General features: G+C 45.7%; 1 protein-coding gene across 1 annotated transcript in view; it reads left to right on the forward strand.

Annotated features, from left to right (window-relative positions):
* LOC124289962 (ras GTPase-activating protein 1-like) overlaps positions 1-10930 on the forward strand; it is a 71568-nt gene extending 60638 nt beyond the window's left edge. Inside the window, exons 16-23 of the mRNA XM_046726631.1 lie at positions 501-673; positions 1349-1511; positions 2112-2254; positions 3654-3769; positions 6014-6100; positions 6709-6776; positions 7379-7468; positions 10662-10930. Of these exons, the coding sequence (XP_046582587.1) occupies positions 501-673; positions 1349-1511; positions 2112-2254; positions 3654-3769; positions 6014-6100; positions 6709-6776; positions 7379-7468; positions 10662-10930 (1109 nt within the window). The remainder of the gene's footprint in view (positions 1-500; positions 674-1348; positions 1512-2111; positions 2255-3653; positions 3770-6013; positions 6101-6708; positions 6777-7378; positions 7469-10661) is intronic.
* The last annotated feature ends 5793 nt before the right edge of the window (positions 10931-16723 follow it).

Below are 16723 nucleotides of genomic sequence, written 5' to 3' on the forward strand. Positions count from 1 at the left end.
CACAAGAGAATGGAAAGAGGTGCTTTGTAACTAGCCATTAATGATAAGTAATAAATGTCACCTACTGATGTAAATTATTGCAACCAAAGTGCAATGGTGTTCTTGTGACCTGTATTTGTTGGGATTGTGACCTTGGTCACCTGTATTTGTTGGTGCTACTGTGAACTATATGAATGGGCATTATTATGACCTCATTGTGTCGATGTCTTTGTGACTTGTATCTGTCAGCTTTAGTTTAACGTTTGGCGTTATTGTCATCAATATATGTAAGAACATACTCTCACCTCAGAGTGTTTATGTTTCTGTGACCTGTATCTGAAAGGTTTGTTTTGACTCGAGTCTTCAGACTGTCATCTATATCTGTTGGTGATTATATGGGCATTATACGTACTTGTCCTGTACGTGAATGCGTCATTGTCAGTTCAATATGCTAAATGTGTGTGTTACTGAGACTTATATCAATGTTTGAATGACAATAATTTGTATCATGTTGCGTCCAGCTGAGGTGCAGATCCGACTATCTGAGCTGGACTCACTGGACCAAGTGGACGACTGGTTTATCCTCCGGCCAGCATCCCCCAACATCAAGGGGGAGATGGGCAACATCAGACTGAAGGCACACTACCTGCATGAAATCATCATGCCTTTGGAGGAGTACACAAGTCTCAAGGAGGTACCTACTTAGCACTACATCTCTTGTCTGATTGTAACAACGTAGATTAAACAGATATATGGCCATAGTCAAGCCATATGTGAACCCTAATCAGTGTTCATAGATAATCATATCGCAACTATTACACAGTGTTTCCGTTCTCTGGGATATACCTGAAAATCGCTGGTAAAATTCATTGGGGACCGGTAAATTGAAAGCAAGACGGACCTTCTGTCCGGTAAATAATCATGTATTAAAATTAAAAAATCATGGGTAAGCGAAATGACAGTCTTGGCTGTGCTTTCATGGTCGCAAAAATTGTTATGTTTTGGAAATACCCAGGCTAAAAATAACTTTAAAATGAGTACTTACAGAATGATAATATATGACCGTCAAATTTCATTCATGACCGGTAAAATTTTAGGTTGCCAGACACAGTGTCCGATAAATAATTTAGTCAGCGGAAACACTGCATGCACCTCAGATTTAAAATGTTTGAGACTGTGTCGGAGGTCTTGTGGATAGAACATCTGCCTTGAGAGCAGAAGGCTGGTTCTTCTGCATTAGTTCATATTGCAGACCTTGTAATTTGAACATTTGACATGGCATTACACATTAATTTGACATTAAGCACATTAATGTTTGTGTTTTGGGAAACCAGTGATGGTGTGTTAAGTATAAATGTTTGTTTTCCAGCTGTTGTTGGGTGATAACTATGAAAATGTCATCACGTTATCAAAAGTATGTGCCAAACACGAATGGTTGGGTCTGTCCAAATCCCTGCTGCGGATCTTCTGCCATGAGAAGAAGGAAGCCAGGCTTCTGAGGACACTAAATAACTTAGAGATAGACAAAGAAGGTGAGCTCCAGTACCTGTCATCTGATTTAAGGATGCTATTTGTACATTACTCAGATAGTTGTGTTTTTGTTGACCATCTTATACCAGAAATATGTTCACGTGAGACATCTTTCTTTTTTCTGATCACTTCTCCTGTTTTTTGCTACAGACTCTCTAATACTTCATATGTGTGCTAAGTGCATGTCCTCTAAGATGTGGAATATAAAGAGGATATAATGTGAGTGCCCATGTCATACTATGTTTATGACACAAGTGCCTAAATGCTGGTATTTCCCAAGCGAGAGCGAGCCTGATATGGGCACGAATATAATGTTCTGTTTATTACCTAAGTCATCAAATTGAGGAAATTAAACCCAAATCTACTTTCAAACATAGGCTGGCTCCTCGCCACTGCCGCATGCAGAACGCAACATCATAGAAAAAACATGACATCATAGCATTATTTATGGCGTCACATCACCATGACAAAGTGATATTTTGCCCTTGGGCATCGTATGAAAAATATGAACCCCAATATTTTCGCCCTCGTAGGTATTAAAACACTGTTATATAAATGACATTGTTGTTTTTGTCGTTATTATTTCTGCTTGATGTCACCAGTTGAAGTGTCCCAGCTGTTCCGAGGCACATCCCTGGCCACAGCCATGATGGACCAGTACATGAAGATGACTGCCACGACATTTGTACAGATTGCTGTCAAAGATTTGGTACAAAAGATTGTCGATAGCAAACAGTCATGTGAAGTAAGATCATTTTCTAAGTACATCGTGAATTATTCTTGTTTAGATTGTGATGATGTGCAGCACTATCTTGTCCTGAACAGCACAAATGGGAAACTATGTTGTCGGAAGATAGGTGTATTCTGTTCAGCACTATAGTCACTACAGTAATGTCAAGCTCGGAGGGGTGGTGGGGTAGCCTAGTGGTTAAAGCGTTGGCTCGTCACCCCGAAGACCCGGGTTCGAATCCCCATATGGGTACAATGTGTGAAGCCCATTTCTGGTGTCCCCCGCCGTAATGTTACTGGAATATTGCTAAAAGCGGCGTAAAACCAAACTCACTCAGTCAGTCAAGCTCGGACAGTCCTTGGATGGGTGACCGTGTTTGGCAGCTTGACTCCTGAGAGTTTCTAGGACTTCAGTCCTGCCCCACGACGAAGCACATGTGATACATGTGGTCTCATCTTAGGCAAGTGAGTTTGTTCAAAATTGCCTCTGTTCACCCAGCAGAAAATGGGTACCCGGTTGGATAAAGTTATGTGACTATAACCTTCTAGCGCCTAACAGGCAGCTTGGGTTATTCTGGGGTAATAATCATCAGATTCTGATTAATTCTGCGAGCAATCACTTGGTTGTTTGGAGACTGTGCGCTATAGAAGATGACTTATTATTATTATTATTATTATAATTATTGTGTCCACTGAGGAGCAAAGAAGAAATAGATTGATACCTTAACAGTGAAATGAATATGGCCTTCGGTGGACATAATGTACATAATAGCTTCTACCCATGTTTGGTTGGGTGTGTGGGGGGTGCTGGGATGGGGGGACAGCCATGTGGTTCAAGTGTTCATGTGTCATGCCGAAGGCACAGGTTTGATTCCCCACTTGGGTACAAAGTGTGAAGCCCCTTCCTGGTGCCCCCTGTCGTGATATTGCTGGAATATTGCTAAATACGACATATAGCCCAACTCACGCAATTCTTCCCATGTAGATTTCTTGTACAATGTATTTTCTGTACATTCCTTCTGCATTAGGGGCTATGGGGTAATCTAATGGTTAAAGTGTCCGCTCGTCACGCTGAAAACCCAGGTTCGATTCCCCACAATGGTACAATGTGTGAAGCCCATTTCTGGTGTCCCCCTCAGTGATATTGCTGGAATATTGCTAAAAGTGGCGTAAAACCAAACTCCTACTGCATTAAGTTTACACATTTTGATACAAATGGAATATGTTTAAAGTGGTGTTAAACCAAGCTTACTCATTTACTAGACATCTTCAGTGAGACAATGGACTGTTTGACAGCAATGGCTGGTAATAACGTGGTGTCTGTGGAAACAAGGGGAGTTTGTCTGTCAATATGTGAGTGATGGAATGAGAAATTCTTAGTTCTGGAGTTAATTTGAATCTTCTCCTTCTTTCAGCTTAATCCAGCTTTTCTAGAAAACCCATCAGATGCCAAATCAAACCAAGAGTATTTTCTCAGTCTCCTCAACAATGTCATAGAATCCATCTTCAAGGCAACAGAATACTGCCCCACGTGAGTTACTGTTAACATTTTACTCTTTGGATGAAATGATCAAAGAGAATGATTGCTCAAAGGTTTTTGAATTGTAGTATTTTTTACCTGATGACGTTTTATTGGTTACTTGGTTGCTGCAAGTCATCATATCCTAATTGCGTATATCGATGCTCATGATGTCACTCACTGGAGTGCCTGGTCAACACTTGATGTTTACAGACTGCACATAGCATGAATATTTCTGAGTGTGGCGTTAAACAACAAACTTCTTGTTTGTCTGGTCAAAACCAGCTAATCAATGACTAGCTGTGATATTGTCATGTTGAGTTAGTCAGATGGTAATGTTTCAGGGTGTGAGTCAACCCTAGTGTAATGTTTCAGGGTGTGAGTTAACCCTAGTGTAATGTTTCAGGGTGTGAGTTAACCCTAGTGTAATGTTTCAGGGTGTGAGTTAACCCTAGTGTAATGTTCAGGTGTGAGTTAACCCTAGTGTAATGTTTCAGGGTGTGAGTTAACCCTAGTGTAATGTTTCAGGGTGTGAGTTAACCCTAGTGTAATGTTTCAGGGTGTGGGTTAACCCTAGTGTAATGTTTCAGGGTGTGGGTTAACCCTAGTGTAATGTTTCAGGGTGTGAGTTAACCCTAGTGTAATGTTTCAGGGTGTGAGTTAACCCTAGTGTAATGTTTCAGGGTGTGAAATGGTTAACCCTAGTGTAATGTTTCAGGGTGTGAGTTAACCCTAGTGTTCAGGGTGTGAGTTCCCTAGGTTTCAGGGTGTGAAACCCTAGTGTAATGTTTCAGGTAATGTTTCAGGGTGTGTGAGTTATGTGAGGGTGTGAGTTAACCCTAGTGTAATGTTTCAGGGTGTGAGTTAACCCTAGTGTAATGTTTCAGGGTGTGAGTTAACCCTAGTGTAATGTTTCAGGGTGTGAGTTAACCCTAGTGTGATGTTTCAGGGTGTGAGTTAACCCTAGTGTGATGTTTCAGGGTGTGAGTTAACCCTAGTGTAATGTTTCAGGGTGTAATGTTTCAGGGTGTGAAACCCTAGTTTCAGGGTGAGTGTGTAATGTTTCAGGGTGTGAGTTAACCCCAGTGTAATGTTTCAACCCTAGTGTGATGTTGTTTCAGGGTGTGAGTTAACCCTAGTGTGTGTTTCATGTTAACCCAGGATGTTTCAGAGTGAGTTAACCCTAGTGTGATGTTTCAGGGTGTGAGTTAACCCTAGTGTGATGTTTCAGGGTGTGAGTTAACCCAGGGTAGTGTAATGTTTCCAGGTGTGAGTTAACCCTAGTGTGATGTTGTTTCAGGGTGTGAGTTAACCCTAGTGTAATGTTTCAGGGTGTGAGTTAACCCTAGTGTGATGTTTCAGGGTGTGAGATGTTCCAGGGTGTGAGATAACCCTAGTGTAATGTTTCAGGGTGTGAGTTAACCCTAGTGTGATGTTTCAGGGTGTGAGTTAACCCTAGTGTAATGTTCCAGGGTGTGAGTTAACCCTAGTGTGATGTTTCAGGGTGTGAGTTAACCCTAGTGTAATGTTTCAGGGTGTGAGTTAACCCTAGTGTGATGTTCCAGGGTGTGAGTTAACCCTAGTGTAATGTTTCAGGGTGTGAGTTAACCCTAGTGTTATGTTAACCCTAGTGTGTGTTTCAGGGTTAACCCTAGTGTAATGTTTCAGGGTGTGAGTTAACCCTAGTGTGATGTTTCAGGGTGTGAGTTAACCCTAGTGTAATGTTTCAGGGTGTGAGTTAACCCTAGTGTAATGTTAACCCTCAGGGTGTGAGTTAACCCTAGTGTAATGTTTCAGGGTGTGAGTTAACCCTAGTGATGTTCCAGGGTGTGTTTGTAATGTTTCAGGGTGTGAGGTAACCCTAGTGTAATGTTTCAGGGTGTGAGTTTCAGTAAACCCTAGTGTAATGTTTCAGGGTGTGAGGTAACCCTAGTGTGATGTTTCAGGGTGTGAGTTAACCCTAGTGTAATGTTTCAGGGTGTGAGTTAACCCTAGTGTGATGTTCCAGGGTGTGAGATAACCCTAGTGTAATGTTTCAGGTTGTGAGTTAACCCTAGTGTGATGTTCCAGGGTGTGAAGTAACCCTAGTGTAATGTTTCAGGGTGTGAGGTAACCCTAGTGTATTGTTTCAGGGTATGAGTTAACCCTAGTGTAATGTTCCAGGGTGTGAGTCAACCCTAGTGTAATGTTCCAGGATGTGAGTCAACCCTAGTGTAATGTTTCAGGGTCTTTGGTAACCAGGGTGTAATGTTTCAGGGTGCTGAGATACATCTGTGGCTGCCTCCAGAGGAAAGCCCAGGAGAAGTGGCCTGACGATGAAACAGTTAAAACAAGGGCTGTCAGGTAGTTGAATGCATGAACAAAATGCCATTTACTATGATCATGCTATTTGTGTACAAGTGTTAGCTAGCAAACATTGTCAGCTTGGGCCAAACTACATTCTTTATAACCCTTTAACTTATTGGGAAGGATCACTTGATTGTCTGGTCCAGACTCAATTATTTACAGACCAACGCCATAAGTGGAATATTGCTGAGTGCGGCATAAAACTAAACTCACTCTCTCATTATTGGGAAGGAATTAAACCATTTCAACTGATGCTGGTCATAAGAGGTGATGTAATGAATCGGTAGTTCGAGACTTGGTTTATTGCTTGACTTCTGGACGGCATGGAATGTTGCAGATAATGTCAGTCACTGGATTGTCTGGTCCTCATTGTATTATTTACAGGTGCTGTCATAGCTGGAATATTGTTGATTGTGGTATTACTACAGAAAACCGTAAACAGTAACTGATGCCTACTCTGTTTCAAAGGTTACACAGACATGTGGATGTTAGTTGTCAGTAATGCATCAAAGAGACTGTAGGTATAGAGGACCAGGCATCCATGTGAAATGGTTATCAACAGAGATGATTGACAATTGCTTACATTGTGATGATTATTCTTGCAGTGGTTTCATCTTTCTTCGATTGTTGTGTCCTGCGATTCTGACCCCAAAGTCTTTCAATCTTGTCTCAGGTAATGTTTGATTTTGTCTCCATGGTTACAGAATTATTAGAGGCAAATATCATTGTTGAAAGTTGACTTTTAATGATTGATAGGACTGACTGCATTGCAGTTGTCTATGGGCATGCTACCTCTATGCCACCTGGAACAGTGGGGCAACCTGATGGTAAAAGCGCCTGCTTGTCACGCTGATTCCCAACATGGGTGGCAATGTGTGAAGCCCATTTCTGCTGGAAACAATGGAATATTGCTAAAAGCGGCGTAAAACCTTACTCACTCACTCTATGCCACCTGAATACATCAGTAGTCAACACTGAGGCATTGTTAGGCTGTGGCTTGGAGCATGAAGAGAAAGAACCCGATGCCATGGTGACCATTACTAAACTACCCATAATGATCTGCTTGTCATGGTTTCACATGATCAGGATATTTCAGTGACAGTAGGTAAATCTACAGCCCATCCTTGGGAACTCATGACACAAGCCATAATGTCCAGACTTCATTATTTACTGTCTGTGGTCATATGGCTGAAATATCGCTAAGTGTGGCTTTACATAACAAACAAACATATTCGCGTGTAGTGGTATTTCAGATATATTCTCTGTTTCCTTTAGAAAATCCGTCAGAAACAGCTGCACGGAACTTAAAGTTGGTTGCCAAGGCGATACAAAACTTAGCCAACCTTGTGGAGTCCGGGCACGAAGGTAGGTTGCTTAATGTATTCCTGGGTCAAAACAACAACATGAATAGTTAATACCTCATACCAGCATTTATTACTAAAGAAATGTTTACAGCTGTAACAGCTGTTTCTTGTTCCCAGTGTAACTGCCTCTGTGGTTGTGCAGATACAGCTTCCTAATGTCGTTTGTTCATTCCCCGACAGGTCATATAAGAAACATTCAGTGCTGGTACGAAATCCCTAGCTGACGCTCATCCATAAGATGATAAAACAAAGAATGGCCAGCTTGGGAGTCTGCATGGACACACACAATCTGTCTGTCTGTCTCTCTCTGTTTCGGTTCTCTCTGTTTCTCTGACCGCCTCCGTGGTGTAGTGGTTAGAGCGTCCGCCCGGAGATCGGAAGGTCGCGGGTTCGATCACGACCGCTTCATACCAAAAGACGTTAAAATATGGTACTTGTTGGTCCCTGCCTGGCGCTCGGCATTAATAGGTACAATAAGGACTGGCCGGCTCGGAGTCAGTGCAATGTGTCTGAGTGGGGTATTCATTCTTTTCAGAAGAAGTCCTCCTTGGGGTACATATAAGCATTAAAATGTCCATTTTAAATCCTACGACAGTTGTAACTATATTTTTAATAAAATATTTACAAAACAAAAACTCGCTTTGTCTTGTGAGACCACCCCCTACAGGGCCCCACCGACCAACACAGCCAAGAGCAGGTAACTCTCGCCGCCTACCTCGTGACCTCACTTTTCATGCTGTCGCTCTGTTGAATAGACGCGGCGTGGTGTTCGCTTCGAGTTTGCTCTCCCACCGATACGATGATGAGTGTAAAAGAGTCTCAATCTGTATGTATGGTTCCTTTCTCTACGCATCGGTAGATGGACGCCATATGTGGATATTTTCATTCATCTTTGTTGTAACTTTGCCGGGGTTCTCTGTTTTCCAGCCATGTGGCAGGCAAAATGGCGGACCGCTACGATCGCGGGTTTCCTTGCTATATGTTCTTGGTAGCTTGTAGTAGGGAGTTCATATATTATGTTTGCATATTATATGGTAGGCTTGCCTAAATTCTCTTCTTTCAGCCAATTTGTGGTAAGTCGTTGTTGAGTAATTTTGATAGTGTTCGCTTCAGATCACCAACTTTACTCTATCACTAGTACACGAGGGGTGGCTAGCCTTTTTCTGCTTTGCATTGTATGTTTAGTATTTAAATGGCTGTAGCTTGTAGCATTTATATATCGCCCGCGGCGGATTATTCTTGCTATTACTTGTGTTTATGTGTTTGCTGCTTCACAGTTCCTGCTAGTAACACTGGCGTGGTTCTGTTTGTTGCAGTTTAAGCCCTGTGCGCTTGTGCCATGCACACTACCGCCACAGGATGGTTATAAAGTGTGCCTCCGTGTTTAGCCGAGGACGCCACGACGCATCAAGGATGCTCATAATAAACGCCTTTAAGGCCAATATTCCTGTTACATTATGTTGTATTATGATACATATTTCATATACGCTTACACACAACGCGGCTCATAGGCCGAGGTTGTGGTTTTTGTCTGGGTTTCTGCGCCACCACGCCAAGATTCTTTTCCGACACGCAGATTTTATGTTTTTCACTAATCTGCTTCAGGCGGGGATAATATTTGATAAAAGGTTTCTAAGGAAATCCCTTTATCGCTTCCCCAGCAAACAATGTTGCTGACTTAAATATGACTCAATTTGCTTCACTATTGCAGCAACATATTCTTCAACATAATGTCAATTCGATGATTGATAGCGATGTCCGGCCCGTAAGGAGCCTCGCCTCGCAAAGTGTTGATCTCGGCGTAAGTTCACCAGGTGTCGCCTGTGGTGAAATTCCCACCGATTGACACGGTGTCTGTCTGGGTTCCGCAAGGAGCTCAGCACGCCTGTCGCCGGGGTGGATCGGACGATCTGGGGTTACTGCGCCCGAGCTCTGGCTCGAGAACGCCAGCCTCCCAGGCAGCTTGATCCTGGCTTCGCTCAGGTGATGGTGTGCCTTCGCACCTTGTGGCTTACCTAGCTTCGGCTCAGGTTCGCCACGGGCGCCTGGCCGGGCGATGCAGGTTTTGCCCTGTCTTCGCCTGGTGCCCTGACTGGCGGTCGCCTAGGCGCAGACCAGCTCGGGACACCTCGGCGCTTCGCACCTTGTGGCTTACCTAGCTTCGGCTCAGGTTCGCCACGGCGCCTGGCGCCGGGCGATGCAGGTTTCGCCTGCAGGTTTTGCCCTGGTGCCCTGACTGGCGGTCGCCTAGGCGCCGACCAGCTCGGGACACCTCGGCGCCACGCGGTCAGTCGGGCTGCCCGGAAACCTGTATATCGGCAGGTTCCTCTCGCCCCGTCTGTTCCACTGAGCTGCCGATCACCTCGGCGCCCTAGGTCTACCTGTGTCCACCAGGGGCAACCTGCATTGCCAGGCTACTCCCTTGTGTCTCGACTGCAGATCGGACTAGCACCGACCTGGGCTTCGCCCCGCACGGAGCAGATCCCCGGGCGCTGTTAGCTCAGGTCTCGCCTGATGTCTATCGATGCCCTGGCCAAGAGGCCGCTGAGTGTGACGAAGCTGCCGATCACCTCGACGCCGAGGTCTACCCGCACACACCAGGGGAGCCCTGCATTGTCAGGCCACTCCCATGTGTTGGGGATCGGGTTCAACTCGAACCGCCGACCCGAAAGCACTGACGCATATATATGTGTATGTATGGGTATTTATATAGCGCTATAGGCTATGTTTGACTATACCAGTGCTTTTGAGAGTACTTGGGGAAACCTGATTTATCAGGCTACTCCTACGCAGTCTCGATCGGGTTCGGCTCCAGAACAGCTGAGCTTCGCTCTGGCGGATTCTCTGAACCCCTCGTGGTAGCCACCCAGGCTTCGCACTGGTAGGGCGCAGATTCCCCGACCGTAGTTCAGGTCTCGGCGCCGTAGTTCAGGTCTCGCCTGATGTCTATCGACGATTGACCTAGATGCCATCGAGTGTGCCGGTGTGACTGTCACCTCGCCCCCGAGGTCTGTCTGAGTGCTTGTGAAACCTTGATTGTCAGGCTTCTCACATGTGCCTCGAATCGGGTTCAGGCTCGCATAGTGGACAAGTCGATTTGAGCTTCGCTCATTTCGCTACTTTGAACTTACCACTAAGTAGGTTCGCCCCCCTGAGGGCAAGTGCGAGATAGAATCGCTGCTGTGTTGCCTCAGGTGTTGTCCATGTCGACTACCCGAACCGCTGGAGTTCGCCTCCCGAGGGAAGCCTGCTTCCAGCACGCATCCGGGACAAGGCCTCACACTCCCCGCCAGTCTGCCGTTCTTTCCCCTTCACAGCTCAACGCTGTATGCTCCACTGGCGCGATCTCTCAGCCGCTGAGGGAGCTGGTGGAAAGGGGAGAGCCCGGTGGAATTTTTTCGCCGGGCGACTCTGGGCTGCATCTGACGGGGCAACTCTCATCTGGCTAGGGACTGCATTGTAGCTGTGCCAGTCAAATGATGAGGGCGGTTATGGGCATATACCGGGACAGTTTCGGTGGAATACGGAAGTCTGTTGAGCTTCGCTACTTCAGGTGCCCAGGCATCGCAAACGCTAAGCTGCCGACTGCTGGGGTTACTATATTCTGCCGCGAAAACACCGGGCGGAGCGACACACTCCTGTGTCGGCTTCCCGAGACGGCGACAATACCCTCGCGCCCAGATCCAGTCTTTGCTGGGCTAGGCAACCAGTGTGGTGGTTTCCAATGGTCAGGAATATGTGGGGTTTGACTCCACTTATTTCATAGTTGCCATTACTTAACGGAATGTTCAGACCCATTCTCATCTGAGAGCTGAACAAGTTTATAGAGGTACTGTCCTTCAAGATGGAGACACCGCCGGTGATCTCATCTGCCGAGACAGGGATTGGCGACGCCAATCGACCTCGAGGTCGCTGCACTTTTGTTCCATTGCACCCTGATTTCAAGATTTACCTTCGGGTTTCTTGTTTGACGGACGCATACCAGTTTCGCGGTGCTCTCCTTAGGCTACATTACGGTGCCAAGGGTGTTCACCAAATTGAGGTTTATTACAGCTCAGATAGCCAGATCGCAGTGCCGTGTTGTCACCCGCATATAGGCTTACTGACTCATCGCGGTTTCAGATAACTGTTGAGTCTCGGGACCTCACGATCATCAGTTACTTAAACTGGGCGGAATTGTCAACCTCACGCAGTCAGATGGACAGACGCCAGGCGCCTCTCCGAGGGTCCCCACCCCTGGAGACACCGCCGCTTCAGTCCAGCCAGATACATCCCTACCGGTTAGGGCGATGTTCTGGGTGACCTGCAGCCTCTTGAGACGAAGTCACAACCTGCACATCAATGTGCTGGAATTGACAGCAGTCAGGTTGGTGTTCGATCCCGCACGCCGATTCAATTACCTCTTCGCCAGACATTCTCACTTGCACGGGCGCCACACCAATCCTCGGATTCACTGGGTGGCTTGGCCTCTGTCGGGTATAACACACGGAATTCCTGCAACCGCTGCAGACACAATTCTGCCTGGGATTCGGCAACTGCTCAGTGTGTTGATAGGTGGGCTGGTGTGCAGATAGGGGATTTCATAATCCCTATTCTGCGGACTTAGTTCGATATTGGAGTTACTATAACCTCGCTTTGGTTGAGAGCCTTATGACCTCCACCATTGCCGGGTACTCCATGGCTATTTCCACGCTTCACACCTCGCTCGATGGTGCTCTGCCTAGGCAGCATCCTCTCGCATATCGCGTCAGAGCTGGCATGAACAGGGTTCGACCGCCGCCGGGCCACCCAGCCCACCTTAAAATTGCCACTTATTCACAATTGGCTGTCTGGCCCTAATTTTTCAAGTATATCGCCTCTCACTTCACTTGTTGACGGGAAGACGACTTTTACTTGTTGTGGTGAACTCTGGTAGAAGGGTCGGGTACATCCATGCGATTCCCACTGACCCGACACTGACAGTATTTTATACTGATCATGTCCGTATTCGACTCCCCGATACCTACCACTCTCAGTGCGATATTGCTTTCCACGCGACTGCTCATATCGCGACTTCCACCCCTTACCCAGCCTTTCCGCGACCGGGACCAATCTTTCGATTGCTCACCCGCGCCTGTCACTTAACGAACGAACAAAAGGGATCCGTGACGGGTACCCATGTGTGCTGTTTGGTGGCGGAAGACTGGGGAGTCTGCTAGCAAGCGACTTTTATCTCGCTGGCTTGTTTCCGTGAATTGTATGGTTACAATGATACGGTTTACCTCCCCCGAGGGGTTGAAGGCAGACTGGTAGGGCAGATGCCGCTTTGTTGACAATACACAGCGCACTGCTCAATGAAGAGATCGGTTCTGTCCCTTTGGAGCCAGCAGAACGCCTTCATTCGCCATTACCAACTTGACACGATTCTAAGGATCGTGGCTCGGTTCGGTCTTTCGTTCTCTCCAGTGGAGAGTGACTCTGCCACCCTGACCAAGTTAGTAACTGGTCATTGGTATCGGTTCTGTGTTCAATGTCGATATATTTCATATCACTACATCGTGATTAGCCTTACCATCCTTTCGGGTTGGGTCGGGTTTGGGTGTACATACGCCCCTTTACGCCCCTTCAAGAGGGCGGGTCCGCTTTGAACGCTTTAACCAGTCATATGTTATTAACCCGCCTTGGCGACGGAATTGGGTGCGAACCCCACGGGCACTGTTTGGTATGCCTCTTCTCGTTTCGCATGTCACGCGACCAGGTTAGTGTAATGGTGAGCCAACATATGTTCGCTACTTTCGCTATTCAGGGATTTTGCACGCTTACAGTTTTTCCCTCTTCCCGAGCCTTCGCATTTGGGAGTCTGTGTTAATCAGCTTTGTGGGATGGTGGCCTACACTTACCCTCCCTCACGAGAGAGTGTTTGGTGGTATTTTTCACTGCATAAATGCATGGCGCTTGTACTGCTCGATTTTCCTCAGAAAGTTTTAGCGAGGCTAATAATTTCTCTGGGTTTTATCGAGGTCCCGCAAGCCCTCTTCCAAACAGGGCTGCATCTCGAGCATTAGTTTGCAGTACTTATTAGCTCGACTTCTGGGTTATTGGCTTTGTAGCTTAAATTTTTACGCTTCCCTACCCTTATACCTCTCGCCACGCATTGTCTGGCTGGGGCTATATTAGGGTTGGGAGTTGTTTCGCATGTCCCCATACATTCCTTCCATTGTAATGGTTGGGGCGGGTTTTATGTCATTGATATTGAGCCAATTGACATATAAGCTTGGGCTCTCTAGTTCCTCACTCGCCTGATTGACATCAGCGTCAGGTGGCTCGGTGTTTTCTATTTCCAGATCGGGTTGTAGATTTCACTCCACCACGGGTTTAGTTGTTGCCAGACAGAATGCCACCCCGCCTCAAATATCTTTGGGAGTCTGTCATATGCTTATATGTACCCCAAGGAGGACTTCTTCTGAAAAGAATTATACAAACCTGTAGAGGTTATGAATTCTTTGAAGAAAGTCCTCCTTGGGTAATGGCCACCCGCCCCCCTCATTCTGTCTGACACGCTCAGCATGAAAAGTGAGGTACGAGGTAGACGGCGCAGAGTTACCTGCTCTTGGCTGTGTTGGTCCGTGGGGCCCTGTAGGGTGGTCTCACAAGACAAAACGAAGTTTTTGTTTTGTAAATATTTTATTAAAAATATAGTTACAACTGTCGAGGATTTAAAATGGACATTTTAATGCTTATATGTACCCCAAGGAGGACTTTCTTCAAAGAATTCATAACCTCTACAGGTTTGTATAAATTTCCCAATAAACCAGTGGGAAACCTTGAATATTTGGATAAACTGTTGGCATGTGATAAAATATTCATGTCAAATTAATGTCCTGTCGTAAATGTCCTTGCCAGAATATCCCGGTGGACAACACAATTCCGGAGTGCCCCGAGGGAGACCCTGCCCGGGATCTGGCCACCATACATCAGCTGTGTGCTGCCCATCTGGAAGATCTCCGTGCTCAAAGCGAAGCCCAGGTGTGTAATAATAATGATAATAATTCAGAATGTTTATAACGCGCCTTTCCAGGCTTCATACCTTGCTCAAAGTGCACAAAGGATGCTAAAATGCACAATCTGATTATTATTACCCCAGATAACCCAAGCTGCATGTGAGGCGCTAGAAGGTTAATAGTCCCATGACTTATCCCACCGGGTTTGTCTGGCCTGAATGATATAGTTAAAATATGGCTGACTGTGGCATATGACAAGGAAACACTTGACGGCATCATCTCGTGGGCGAGGTCTTCTTGTTCCAGTCTGCTTCATCCTGTGTTGATGTAAGACCCACCAACACACGGGTTTGCAGGTCACGGTGTGGGGCTTGACTCTTGTGTGTGGCTGCCTCCATGGTCCATGCTTCTTCTAGAAAGATGAAGGTCTATGGTTCAATCCCTGGATGTGTTATAACAAGAGAAGTTAAGGGTTGTACACATGGCTGTCACACAAGGCCTACCTGGCTCAGGGTCTGTTATCTGAGTGGGGTATCCTTGTAATACTGAGAATGGGCTACCCAGGGATTTACGGGATGCAAATTCCTGCGTCCTATACACATGAAAATTGACAAATTTATAAGTCTGTCCACAGGGACGCAGAAAAAGTCCAAATAGATTTTTGGGAAAATTTCAATCAAGTAACAATAAGTTATCACTGAGTCTGCTGCTAGCTGGGTTATGGTATCATTTGCAATTTACTTACTGTAACAATGTGATGATCATGATTCACAGTACAATAGCAGTAACAGAATTACAACACTATTACAACATAGTATTAATAATAATATTTAACTTTCTGGGACCCCCATTTTGTAGTCCAGGAGCCCTGCTAATTAAGAGTATGAGTCCAAGGGACCCTCAAATACAGGACTCAAGGTAGATCCCTGGCTACCACTGTAAAACCAACACTACTCAGGCCCACCACAACCAACCACACAGACCCGTGAAGATCCGGGGTAGAATAGGTCTTCAGCAACCCATGTGCTTGCCATAAAAGGTGACTACCGGTATGCTTGTCGTAAGAGGCGACTAACGGGATCGGGTGGTCAGTTTCGCTGACTTAATTGACACATGTCATCGGTTCCCAATTGCGCAGATCGATGCTCATGCTGTTGTTCACTGGATTGTCTGGTCCAGACTCGATTATTTACAGACCGCTGCCATATAGTTGGGATATTGCTGAGTGCGGCGTAAAACTAAACTCACTCATTCACTCACCAACCACACATGCAACATGTCTCTATGTGTACAGTAATGTTCAACAGTGTGTGTCAACAGAGTGTGTGTCAACAGTGTGTGTCAACAGAGTGTGTGTCAACAGTGTGTGTCACCAGACCATGATGGCTTGAATGTTTGCTCTTTGAAAAAAGGACTGGTCTGCCTAGTGTCAGAGACTAGAAGTATTTGCTTAATATATGTGATAATTTTCTAAAATAGTTTATGTGACATGTATGTAGAAGGTTTATTGAATCTTGACAGAGGTAGTGAGTTGGATTAAGGCAGGGTATAAAACTCCCAAAAATTTCAGCCAGACCACAGGGCTGGTTAGATGTAAAATTTGCCAGCCCTGACCAAAACTTACCTGCCCACAAAATATCTTCATATACATGTCTAACTTTTAACCCGACCGTGGGGCAGGTGAATTTGAGAATCTGGCAGGCCGTGTTGAAAATAACCTGTCCCAGGCAGGCAGGTATTTTGAACGCTGATTAAGGAATGTGGTTTTGATGATATTTGTTTTGTATGTGCTTGTTTCAGGGACTTCTTGAAGAGGTGGGAGATTGTAGAGTGAATAGGATTTGAACTGAAAGATTTGATTTGAGAATATTGTGTGCTTGTTTCAGCCTGCCTTGAAGAGGTTTGTGGTTGTAACAGAGAAACTGACCAGCAAGAAAGAGTATATGTGTGGTTCATGACGTCACTTCCCAATCAGCTGACCACAGCATGTGACAGACTTGAGACCAAACAAACCAGCGGCCCATTTCATGGTCATGTGACCTGTCTCAATCATGTGACCAGCATTTCTAGATCATACAATGATACAGAAAGCCTCAACAATGTATACATGTTGCCCAGTGTTGAACCACACCACTTTACAACATTGGAGCAAAGGTCAAACCACATGATCAACCATACAAGATGAAGTGTTGCATTCATCCAATAAGGGATCAGTTGGTTGATCACATGACAACAGACAAGGAGAAATGGAGTTGGTGAGTTCTGATTGGCTGGGA

The sequence above is a fragment of the Haliotis rubra genome, unplaced genomic scaffold (assembly GCF_003918875.1).
Source record: "Haliotis rubra isolate DU_JTF1 unplaced genomic scaffold, ASM391887v1 Scf112, whole genome shotgun sequence".
In the NCBI taxonomy this organism is placed as follows: domain Eukaryota; kingdom Metazoa; phylum Mollusca; class Gastropoda; order Lepetellida; family Haliotidae; genus Haliotis; species Haliotis rubra.